General features: G+C 62.3%; 6 protein-coding genes across 6 annotated transcripts; 2 read left to right on the top strand and 4 right to left on the bottom strand.

Moving 5' to 3' along the window:
- Positions 1-1,020, bottom strand: MSY001_0175 (uncharacterized protein; the record flags this gene model as incomplete). Its single annotated transcript, XM_018883853.1, has 1 exon — positions 1-1,020. The coding sequence occupies one exon, from the start codon at positions 1,018-1,020 to the stop codon at positions 1-3; it is 1,020 nt and encodes a 339-aa protein (XP_018738819.1).
- Positions 1,021-1,658: 638 nt separating this feature from the next.
- Positions 1,659-2,737, bottom strand: MSY001_0174 (uncharacterized protein; the record flags this gene model as incomplete). The annotated part of the gene is made up of 2 exons (XM_018883842.1): positions 1,659-2,657; positions 2,681-2,737. The coding sequence occupies 2 exons, from the start codon at positions 2,735-2,737 to the stop codon at positions 1,659-1,661; spliced, it is 1,056 nt and encodes a 351-aa protein (XP_018738818.1).
- A 390-nt stretch (positions 2,738-3,127) lies between these two features.
- On the top strand, positions 3,128-4,965 carry MSY001_0173 (uncharacterized protein; the record flags this gene model as incomplete). Its single annotated transcript, XM_018883831.1, has 2 exons — positions 3,128-4,759; positions 4,783-4,965. 2 exons carry the CDS (start codon positions 3,128-3,130, stop codon positions 4,963-4,965), a joined length of 1,815 nt encoding a protein of 604 aa, XP_018738817.1.
- Positions 4,966-5,039: 74 nt separating this feature from the next.
- On the top strand, positions 5,040-6,734 carry MSY001_0172 (uncharacterized protein; the record flags this gene model as incomplete). The annotated part of the gene is made up of 1 exon (XM_018883820.1): positions 5,040-6,734. One exon carries the CDS (start codon positions 5,040-5,042, stop codon positions 6,732-6,734), a length of 1,695 nt encoding a protein of 564 aa, XP_018738816.1.
- A 12-nt stretch (positions 6,735-6,746) lies between these two features.
- MSY001_0171 (uncharacterized protein) lies at positions 6,747-9,658 on the bottom strand (the record flags this gene model as incomplete). Its single annotated transcript, XM_018883809.1, has 2 exons — positions 6,747-9,230; positions 9,500-9,658. The coding sequence occupies 2 exons, from the start codon at positions 9,656-9,658 to the stop codon at positions 6,747-6,749; spliced, it is 2,643 nt and encodes an 880-aa protein (XP_018738815.1).
- Positions 9,659-9,786: 128 nt separating this feature from the next.
- On the bottom strand, positions 9,787-10,470 carry MSY001_0170 (uncharacterized protein; the record flags this gene model as incomplete). Its single annotated transcript, XM_018883798.1, has 5 exons — positions 9,787-9,816; positions 9,846-10,120; positions 10,146-10,238; positions 10,292-10,384; positions 10,416-10,470. 5 exons carry the CDS (start codon positions 10,468-10,470, stop codon positions 9,787-9,789), a joined length of 546 nt encoding a protein of 181 aa, XP_018738814.1.
- Positions 10,471-11,777: the final 1,307 nt, after the last annotated feature.

Below are 11,777 nucleotides of genomic sequence, written 5' to 3'. Positions count from 1 at the left end.
TCAGATGCTGAGCTGCGCCATGTCGTTGTGGGGTGCCGAGTCCACGTCTTCCTCACGCCCCTGCTCCCAACCCTGCGGCATATACGTCGCCATGTCGAATGCGCCGTCGTCGTCGTCGTCGTCGTCATCCTCCAGCATATCGGGGTTGAGCGCGAACATCTCACGGCCTGAAAGACCCGCCATCTTGTTCGCCTGGGCCTGTGTCGCCTTCTTCTGGCGCTGCGCTTCTTCCTCTGCCGCCTTCTTGTCAAGACGCTCCTTCTTCCATTTGGCGAATGACTCGGGCGTTACGGGCGTCAGATTCGAACCCAGCTTGTGGCGAGCACTCTCCAGGAACTCTTCGAGCGAGATCTCGTTCGCCTTTTCGAGCGCCTCCATCTCCTTGCGCTCCGACTTCAGCACAAAGCCCGGCGGCAGGGCGTGGCGGTACATGCACTTTTCGCCACCGTTGGGGCACTCCCAGAACCAGCCGTACTTGCCGTCTTCGACCGCCTGCAAGAAGTACTTGCATACCTTGTCGGTCGTCGTGCGAGGGTTGCCATGCTTCATGTTGATCACCTTGCTCAGCCGTTCCTGGTCCCACTTGTCCATCGTGTCGTTCTTCTTATCGTCTTCAGCCTGGTCACGCGTGTCCGTGTACAGATCCTTCTTCTGCGTCTTGCGCTGCGCATCGTTCGAGTGTGCAAACTTGCACTTCGATCCCTTATCGCAGCGGCCCGCCTTCCAGAAGTTGCATGTCAGACTCTTGGGGTCCACACCAAACGGCACATGCGGCTGCACAATCGGCGGCCCTTCGATCTTCATGCGCCGCTCGGCCTCGGCCTTGACCCGCTTTTCCTCCTCGCGCCTCTTCTCCTTCGCGAGCGCCTCCTTCGACTTGCCCGTCTGCTGCTGCTGCTGCTGAATGATCTTGATCTGCTGCTGTGCCTTCGCACCCTTCTTGTTCTTCATACCAAAGGTCTTGTCGATGGTCACCTTGGGGGCGCCACCGCCCCCACCGCCCTTCTTCTTCGGCGGCATTGCAGTCGATCGTTCGAAGTCTCTGTCGCACGCCGCGGAAGAAAAGACCTGTCGGCCGACAGCAGGCCGCACGCACGAGCCTGCCCGTCGACGTGAACTCCACTTCTGCCTGGACTTGGGATGGAGCTGCCGAGTGAGCAGCCGTGGCTGGGTATGGAGAAGCACCCTGGCTGGTCGTCTTCAGAAGAGGCCAGCGAGGCGTCCTTGTCCAATGAGGTGCCCTTGGAGACCCAGACGTCTGGAAAGGACCTGGTGGCCCTGCGCCGCTCGCCCTCGATCGATAGTAGCCTCTCGACGATCGACGAGGCTGCGAGTGTCGCCGAGCCACCGCCGCCACCAGCGCCTACCGGAGAGCTCACGATTGCTGCGATATGCGCGCCTGGCGTGCCGTGGTCGCGCCGCCTCCTGCTTGTGACGGCGACGCTGGCGATCAACATCGGCCTGCCCTTCCTCAATGGCGTCATGCTCGGCTTTGGCGAGATTTTCGCGCGTGCGTTCATCGCTCCATGGATTGGACTGGCACCGCCTGTGCCCATGAGCCGCTTATCGGCGTCGCCCGCCGACGTCCCGCCTATGGCCTCGATACCCCCTACAGGCGTGCGCTCGTGGTTTGTTCGCCCCCGGACCAAGGACGAGCGCTAGTGTGCTACGCCCGTGCACTCCCAAAACGCGAGCAGGGCAGGGTCGCGTGGGCCTCTGCCATCTAGATCGTCCTCGTCGAATGAGTCGCTGTGCCAGTTGCGCCGAACGCTGCGGTGCTGGAAGCAGTTGTCCCACGACCACGGCGGGATGGGCCACACCAGCTGCGTGGCCGGTGCCGGTGCCGGGTCTATCCTCGTGCCGTACCCGATAGTACCTGGCTCGCTTGCCCACTGCAGCACATGCACCAGCTGCTCGTGCGTGAGGACGCCGTCGCTGTCCACATATGAAATGAGGCGCAATCGCAGCTCCAGAGGAAGGCGCAGGAACGAATACGTGCACTGCGGATTGGCCTCATGCACCTTGCATCCTAGTAGCCGTGCGGCGACAAGCACCTGCGTGGCCGCCCTCAGCGCCGCGCTGCGGCGGCGCTCGTTTTCTTCGAGCTGTCGCTCCACGAGGCTCCACCAGCGGTCCCGCGTCACGAGCGAGCTGGACTCCCAGCTCGCATATATTGTCTGGGGCTCTGCCGGTGCCCACGAGTCGATCCCCGTAGAAAACAAGTCGATGTGTATGAGCGAGCGGTTGGGCGGCGCGGCATCGAGTACGCTCTCGTCGTGCGTCGTGGCGTCGGCCGTGCCGCCCAGCGTACAGGCAGCGCGCGAGCCCATAATTGCATGCGCAATCATGCGCACGCCGGCCCACCCGAAGTGGTTGCCATTGAGGTGCAGGCGCTCGAGGCCGCGGCACGCTCCCGAGTCACTGAGGAAGCGCGCGATGCTGCGGGCGGCCTGGAGCGAGCCCGAGGCCGACTCGAATGTGTTGACAGAGATGTACAGCGATTTCAGCGAGGTGCCCGTGCGGGGCAGCGCATCAAAGAACGCCGCCATACCCTCGTCGCCGAGGTGGTTCGCCGTCATGTTGAGCACGCGCAGTGTGCTGGTCGATACAGCGTACGCAAAGCGGCGGCACTCGTCCACCTTGTGCGCCCGAGAACGCTGCGTGAGGCGCGCTAACGTACCACAATCTCGTTCGCCTGTAGCTCCAGCTGCGTCAAGACGGCATTTTCGCGCACCATATCGATGAGCCCCGCGCGCTCAAGGGACGTGATACGATTGGACGAGAGATCCAGCCTTCGGATACCTGTATGCGTGCGACGGCCTACAAACCCAGGATCCAACGTCATCATGTGCCAGTGCGCGCGCAGGACCTCGCTGAGCGCATGACATTGCGCATCGCTCATGTCCGCGTACGACACGGCGAGCGCCCCAATATCGTGGTGCGTGTCTCGATCCAAATAACTTTGCACCTGCTGCGCAGGTGTCCCGCCGTCTTCCTCATCGTAGACGACCAGGCGCATAGCGGCGCCCGCGATGCCTCGTGCAGCGGCGCCCTGCACTGTCTGTGCGCGGCCGAGCGCTGACTCAGCATGGCGCCTTGCGTCGCAGCGGCTTTTTCTGCGACGATCATGGACCCCCAAGGCACTGTGGTGGGCGTGCTGGGCGGTGGCCAGCTGGGCCGCATGTTCGGCGAGGCTGCCTCGCGCCTGAATGTAGCCGTGCGATTCCTCGATGTTGGCGAGTTTACGCCTGCCAAGCAGATCACGAGCGTGCCTGCCTCCCTGGACGGGCCGCGCCATGTGGACGGCAGCTTTGCGGACCGCGCCAAGATCCACGAGCTGGCCGCGCAGGTGGATGTGCTCACCGTGGAGATAGAGCATGTGGACGCCGATGAGCTGCAGGCCGTGCTGGACGAGCGCCTCGTGCGCGCCGTCCACCCGGCGCCCGCGACGATCCGCCTGATCCAGGACAAGTATTCGCAAAAGGAGCACCTGCACGCGCACGACGTGCCGGTCGTCGACTCCCTGGCCATCGACAACAACGAGGATATGCATGCAGCGGTGCAAGCGGCCGTCGAGCGGTTCCAGCTGCCGCTCATGCTCAAGTCACGCACGCAGGCGTACGACGGGAAGGGCAACTATACGCTGCGCAGCCTGGACGACGTGGATGCGGCCATTGCGGCGCTGGGCGGTGGCTCGCGCCCACTCTACGCGGAAAGGTGGGCGCCATTCGCCAAGGAGCTTGCGGTGATGGTCGTGCGCAGTGTCGACGGCCACGTCGCTTCGTACCCGGCGGTGGAGACGGTGCACGAGCACAGCATCTGCCACAGTGTGTATGCGCCGCTGCGCAGCGAGACGCCCGAGCTGGCGGAGCGTGCGCGTGCGATTGCCGAGAAGGCCGTCGCGACGTTCACCGGCGCCGGCATCTTTGGCGTGGAGATGTTCTTGATGCCGGACGGCACGATCCTACTGAACGAGATTGCGCCGCGCCCCCACAACAGCGGGCACTACACGATGGATGCGTGTGAGACGAGCCAGTTCGAGAACCACCTGCGCGCGATCCTCGGGCTGCCGCTCGGCAGCACCGCGCTCAAAGTACCGTCAGCCGCGATGCTGAACCTGCTGGGCCTGGCGGACCTGAGCCGTGATCCCGACGCGCTCGCGAAGACGCTTGCGCCTGCGGTGCGCAGTCTGCATGTGCCGGGCACGACGGTGCATTTGTATGGCAAGAGCGGGTGCCGCCCTGGGCGCAAGATGGGCCACATCAACGTGGTGGGGCAATCGGACGCGCAGGTGCACGAGCGCATGGGTGCCTTGTTGGAGGAGCTGCGCCTTGCGCAGGCGGCTGCGCAGAGCGCCGCGCCGTGGGACGCCGGTGCGGCGCGCGAGCGTGCGCAGCGCTCGCCGGCCACCTCCGACAAGTGCGCCCGCGACTTTTCGCATCCGCAGGCGCTCGTGGGCATCATTATGGGGAGCGATAGCGACCTACCTGTGATGATGCCGGCCGCCCAGACACTCAAGGCGATGGATGTGCCGTTTGAGCTGACGATTGTGAGTGCGCACCGCACGCCTGACCGTATGCGCGACTATGCGCGCAGTGCGCCAGCGCGGGGCGTGCGCATCATCATTGCGGGCGCGGGGGGCGCAGCGCACCTGCCCGGCATGGTCGCTGCGCAAACGCCTGTGCCTGTGATTGGCGTGCCTGTGAAGGGAAGCACGCTCGACGGCGTCGACTCGCTGCACAGCATTGTGCAGATGCCGGTACGTATATGTGACTGACGCAGCGCGGTGTGCCTGTGGCGACAGTGGCGATCAACAACAGTCTGAACGCGGCGCTCCTGGCCGTGCGCATCCTCGGCACGGGCATCCCGTCCTACCTCGCCAAGATGCAGGCGTACATGGACGACATGGAGCAGGGCGTGATGGACAAGGTCGAGCGCCTCGCGCGCGACGGCTGGAACTACTAGTAGGGGCACGTAGACCTTCACGTGCGTAGGCCCATGCCAAGCCTGGTCGCCTGATTTTTTCGTCTTCATTTACCATGGCACCTCGTGCCCACAACCGCTTGTCCGCCATTGCCTCGCACCTGCAGCCCGGCGACGAGGCCGAGTTTGACTATGTGATCGTGGGCGGCGGCACGGCTGGCTGTGTGCTCGCGAACCGCCTGACGGAGGACGCAGGCGTCTCCGTGGCCGTCATCGAGGCGGGCCCCAGCGACGAGCACGAAGAACGTGCGCTGAACCTGCGCCGCTGGCTCGAGATGCTCGGCGGCGAATACGACTTTGGGTACACGACGACCGAGCAGCCGCATGGCAACTCGCACATCCTGCATTCGCGCGCCCGCATCCTGGGCGGCTGCTCGTCGCACAACACGCTCATCTCGTTCTTCCCCTTCAACGAGGACCTGGACATTTGGGCGCAGCACCACGGGTGCCCCCACTGGGACGCGAAGACGCTGCAGCCGTACGGCCTGCGCCTGAAAATGAACATCACGCCCATCGCGCCCCAGCAGCGCAACCACGTGGTGCGCGACTGGGTGCAGGCGAGCTCCGACACGACGGGCGCGCCGATCCTCGAGGACATGAATGCGCAGATTGCGTACCGCGGGGGCTTCCGTAAGGCGGTGGGCTTCTTCAATATTGCGTACGACCCGTACAACGGCTACCGCAGCAGTGCGAGCACGGCGTACATGCACCCGATCATGCCGGGCGGCGCGTCGCCGCGCCGCAACCTGCATCTGTTCCTCGACACGTGGGTGCGTGCGCTCGCGTTCGATGCGCAGGACCCGCTGCATGTGCGGGGTGTGCACGTCATCGGCAAGGACGGGCGCGCCTCGACGATCCGGGCGCGTCGCGAGGTGATCCTCGCCGCTGGCGCGTTCGACACGCCGCGCCTGATGCTCCTCTCAGGTATTGGCGCGCGCGAGGACCTTGAAAAGGTCGGCATTGCGTGCCGCCACGACCTACCGGGCGTTGGCCGGAATCTGAACGACCACCCCGAGTCCATCATCATCTGGGAGACGCGCGACACGCCGCAGGAGACGGTCATGACGTCCGATGCAGGCCTGTTTGTGCGCGCGCTCCCACCGGACGCGGAGCCCGTGCCGCACCCCGGTCCGGACCTCATGTTCCATATCTACCAGATCCCCTTCACGGAAAATACGGCGCGCGCGGGCTACCCGGTGCCGAAGCACGCTATCTGCATGACGCCGAACGCCATGCGCTCGCGCGGCCGCGGCAAGGTGTGGCTGGCCAGTGCGGACCCCGCCGAGAAGCCGCTGATCGACTTCCAGTACTTTGCCGACAAGGACCGCTACGACGAGCGTCTCATGGTCGAGGGCATGAAGATTGCGCGCAAGATTGCGGAGCATCCCCAGTTCCGCCAGCACCTCGTGCGTGAGGTCGCGCCGGGCCCCGCGTGCCAGTCGGACGAGGACCTGAGCGCCTACGCGCGCAAGGTGCACCACACGGTGTACCACCCCGCGGGCACCTGCCGCATGGGCACGCCGGCGGCGGCCGGTCAGGCTGCGAGCGAGGAGCAGCGTACGGTCGTAGTCGACCAGTCGAACCTCGCGGTGGTGGGTATGAAGGGCCTGCGCGTGTGTGATGCGAGTGTCATGCCCACGATCCCGTCGGTGAACCCGATGCTGACGATCCTGATGATTGCGGAGCGCGGTGCCGAGCTGATCCGCCGGGACGGGTGGGTCAACGGCAAGCGCCGCACGCAATGGCCCTAATTATCATACAAACTACAAGTCCTGGATCTGGTGCGAGGCGAGGGTGAGCAGCAGGTTGAATGCCTCGTCGCGGCGCGCCATATTGGCCAGCAGCAACGTGTTGCGGCCGCGTCGCGTGATCTTCAAACCGTGGCTGTCCCACAGCCAGAAGCGGCTGCCTTGCGTCTTGCGCAGGCCCATGATATCTTCGAGGCGCGTCACATAGTGCTTGTTGCCAGCGCCCATTACGCGTAGGGAACTAAAGTACACGTGCGATGGCGTGACGACCAAGTGGCCGGGCACACCATGGAGCTGACACAGGAACGTATCGAGCTTGCGCCGGTCCATGTCGTCATTCGATTTTGAGCGCTTCGACGTGGACTCCGCCGGCGCGGTGTCTGCTGGCAGTTGTGCGAAGCGCCCGTCTGCAGCGGTTAGCGGCGGCGGCGGCACATCCGAGCTGCTCGTGTAGCCGCCGCTCGTCGTGCCGCCGCCCGGGCTCCGACGCGTCTCCATCGTGTGTAGCCACTCTTGGTACCGCCTGTGGCGCTTGCGGAGCAGCTGGATCGCCCATTGCGCATCGGTCGGCGCACCCAGCACGGCCCACCACAGCGGGTTGAGTGCGCGTCGGTACCGGGGATACAGCGTCTGCAGCGGCATGAGCGCAAAAAACGTAATGCCACAGAAAAAGAAAAACGCCTTGAACACGAGCGCCGGACTGACAAGCGTCACAAGGAGGCTGATCAGCAGCAGGATAATCGCAGTCCGCTGGCTCGCCCGGGGGTTGCGCCATAGCAGCAGGTTCTTGATCTTTTCGTGAAAGTCGGCGACGTCGCCCGCCGCCACTTGGCTTACAACACCATACGTACTTGCCCACCGCTTGTACAGATCCAAAATGTCCAGCCGACTTCGCCGCTTGAGGCGTTCCGCCAAGCGGTTCGCATGCTGCCCGCGCACCATGCGCTCGTGCACACGCTGGTGCAGCAGCGACTCGTCCTGCGGAAAGTAACGGAACTGCAGCACGTAGTACAGCAGCGTCAGGAAAAAGGCACTCGGCAGCATGTCCGTGTACCATAGCACAAAATAGATCATAGCCGCGGCCGCCGTGCGTCGCGGGACTTCCCAGCAGTACAGCGTACGTAGATTCGCCGCGAGCTGCTCCCAGAAAGGCGCAATGATATACAAACGTTCAATGTGCGAGCGTGCGCGGCTCTCGCGGTACTCGGTCACCGGCGCCTCGTCCAGGTCGTCTGGCGCGTACTGCTCGACCAGTGCGAGAAAGTAAGCCACACAGAACGCCACACCATCCACATGATCGTCGTGCAAGTCGGGCGGGATCTCGGCGGCATCGTCAGCAACACGAAAATGCTTTTGCGATCGGTCATTGATGGGCGAGTCCAGGAGTTTCTCAGAGGCACCACTAGTTGATATACCCGCCGGCATCGCCGCATCCACACCCTCCTTAAGCTTGGCGACCTCCGGCATGGTGCTCATCGAATTGGAGCGCTGCAAATCGCCATCGATGCCTCGACGCCGGGTCGTTGAATTATCGCCAGGCGTCGAGCACGCCGATGTCACAACACTCGGTACTGCCACGTTGGGCACTTCGAGCATGTGCAGTCCACGATCCACATGCATGAGCAAGCGCGAGCGGCGGTGGCGATTGGCAAGCGACTCGCTTGGTGCAAATGGCTGGATGTTCTCTTCGTCCTCGTCGGACGAGTACGCAAAGTCGGACCACTGCGGCATACGCGTGAAGTGCCGCGCTGCGCTAGGGAGATGCACTTCGCGCGTGTGTCGGCTAAAGTGATTTAGAAACTCGCTGATCTCGACTTCGTCCAGCTCATGCAGAGTCTTGCTCAACGCAGCCGACCGTGGTGCACTGGGGTGCAACTCGTTCGAACTATTCGCCATGTGGCCGTCCGCATTGTCTCCGATGCTCCAGGTGTCGTCGTCCAGCCGTCGTGGCACCGCCCGCGGGGAGACATGCTCCGGTGAGCTCTTTACGCCAGCATTATAACTTTTTTGCCTCTCTTTCGGCGCTTTACGAGGATACTCAACGTAGTCTGTGCGGTCCTCCGGATCCGTTTCAATGTCCGTATCGCCTGGTGCGCGCGTCGGGATCTCGGGCGTCGCGCTGTCCTCCGTCTCCGTATTGCCCGACTGGTCCAACCCAAAGAAGCCTGTGTCCGCCTTAAAGTTTGTATCCAGACCCAGCAGTGCGGGCAACTTCAGTGAGGCCATTAAAAAGTCGCGTGCACTCGCTCGGCTCTCGCCCTCAGGGAACTGGCCCGGCGTGCTAAGCTCGTCAATGTGCGTTCCAGGCATCCAGAGTTTTCGCCGCCGCGATGATGGCTGGGCCGCATGAGTATCCGCGTAGGTCGACGGCGTCGACGAAGTCACGCTCGTGTCATCGGCTGTCAGACCCGGATCCTGCGGCGCACCGGCATCTTCATGGGGCTTCACAACCGAGCTCTTCCGCCACCGCGACGGAATGCTTGGTGGCACGAAGCCACCCTGAGGGTTTTTCCTCGGTAGGTCAGAGCCCTCGACACGATGGTTCCCCTCGCTGGTTGCACGGGCGCTGGCTCCATTCCAAAGCTGTTTCCAGCGGACCCCCAGGTTCTTGGAGAGCTTGCGCTTCGACCCTGGGGTATCCATAATTGGCAGTCTACCCAAAGGCTCGCCGAGATTCCGCTCTTCGATGCAGCTACCTCTTCACGGCTAACCTACAGGGAGCAAGAACACCACGCCGTCGCCTTACAATCTGTGATGGCCACGCGTACGTTAAGCCGACCTTGCACGAGAAGGGCCCAATGAGAGAAGGGGTCATTTTGTGCGCATGTGACTTGCCGGCGCTCAGCCCGAAGGAGCACATCCGCCGTCAAAGGCGCGCCTTGCGCACATGCCATGTTGCGGACCTTGTCATGAATGGACATGGCCATCGCTCGCGGTCTCACATACACTACCTACAGGGCCAAATGGATACGTCTCCCCCTGATGCAGCTAGAGATACCGCCGCATATATGGGGCATAGAGCCTTGGACAACATCTCCCATATGACATGGGTCCACTAACCACGGCGCTTCAAGTTCGTGCTCAGCTGCCTGTTAGTCTTCGCACCGCACATACCCATTCAAGGCCTTCATACAGACCGTCACCGCTCGTCGCGCACGTGGCCTGGATGAACCACTGGCGCTGACGCAGGCTGTGAAGACCCAGCTTGTCCGTGATCTCCGCCGCGTTCATCGCGTTCGGCAGATCCTGCTTGTTCGCAAACACAAGCAAAAGAGCGTCGCGCAGCTCGTCTTCGTTCAGCATGCGCTGCAGCTCCTCACGCGCCTCGGGAATACGCTCGCGGTCGTTCGAGTCGACCACGAAGATAATGCCCTGCGTGTTTTGGAAGTCTGGAATGAGCCATAGCAAACATACAGTGGCGCCACAGAGGACGAATCTTGTCCTGACCACCGACATCCCACACGGTGAACGAGATGTTCTTGTATTCCACTGTCTCGACGTTGAAACCTGCATGTTAGACCTGTCTCAGACGGCAATCGCCGTCATAGCTGCACACATACCGATGGTAGGGATTGTGGTCACAATCTCACCGAGCTTGAGCTTGTACAAAATGGTCGTCTTACCGGCGGCATCAAGACCAACCATCAGAATGCCTGCGAACATAAGCAAAGGAAAGGCACGTACGCATCTCCTTCTTGCCAAAGAGGCCCGACAGCAAGCGCGACACAGACAATCCCATTGTGATAGTACGTGTCGAATCCGAAACGTAAACGAAAGTCGGAAAACGACAACACGTACCATTCAGGCCCTGCCAGTCATGTTACAGAACCTACTAGGCCCATCCATTATCACCCGGTGGCATGCTGCCCTCGCTGGCGCATGCCGCAGCCTGCTTATGTGGACAGCCCGATTTCCTCCACCCAATCCTAGTGCGCAGACATACTACAGGCGCAGCGCCTGTCCTTTTTGCTTCAGGTCCGCCATACCAAGTTGGTGAGTCCCTCATGGCTCATCGACATGGACGCGGACCCATAGTAATGGGGGGCCACTAATGCGTGCCGAAGAGAAGTATTCACTTCTATGATCGGGGCTGCTTCGCTGCCTCCCTACACTCCATGCGCGCCTCTAGCCGGCTGCGACCCAATGGCCACAGCGCACGCCGTCGCATGTACCACGTTTTTTCTCTCTCGAGAAGCTTCCTCCGCCGCTCGGGCGAGAGAGGCTTTGATGGCTCTGGTGCGATTGAATGCGCAGATTGCTGGGCCAAGAGGGTATCCGCACACGTGTGCATGCGCAAGGCCTGATGCAACACCCAGCGGTCGAAGGCGTGCATTACTTCGGTCTCTAATATGGACTGGGTGCGACCGAACTCCACAGTTTCCATGGTGCGTCGCTTTTGAGATGCACAAGCTTGGTCGTGTTGCACCCTCACGATCTTCCGTGCACGATCAATACGAATCAGTACGCAGTCGTGCTGCCATGCCTGATTCACTCGGTGCATGCAGTATACGCGCAGCTCAAAGTCAGGAGGCTGCTGTGGCGGAGCCGAGTAGGCTATGGCCGTCGCTCGTGTGTACACCGCTGTGCCTGCAAACCATTGCCGAACTCCGTTTGCTACATGCATATCGTCCCATGCGCCGATGGGCGTGTGTGCATGCAAGCGACAGATCCATCGGATGGCGACGTGAAGCGTGTACGCGGCATCTCGTGGAGGAGGGTCGTGAGAGTTAGGTGCCCGTGTCGGCCTCGGATCGTCATCCACGTCAGGTATGGAGGCACCGCACGGGACATCCGTCAGGGTCGCTATGACCGGGTCAGGATAAATGCGCCAGTAGCTCCAATGCGCAGGACGAGAGGGGTGCCAAGCAATTGTCAGGATACCGTGCTTGTGCAGTTCTATGTATCCAAATGGAAGTGTTTGTTTTGTGTGTGGTAGTCGACGCGTATCGAAATGTAATCCCTGCGCTTCGAGCATCTCTCTAGCCCATGTGTGGCGCCGCATGGTCGTGCCCATGATGATGAGGGTCGGCTCGACGCGTGCACGGA

Source organism: Malassezia sympodialis, genomic scaffold, assembly GCF_000349305.1.
Source record: "Malassezia sympodialis ATCC 42132 genomic scaffold, msy_sf_1, whole genome shotgun sequence".
Taxonomy (NCBI): Eukaryota; Fungi; Basidiomycota; class Malasseziomycetes; order Malasseziales; family Malasseziaceae; genus Malassezia; species Malassezia sympodialis.
This window is presented reverse-complemented; position numbering and strand designations above follow the sequence as displayed.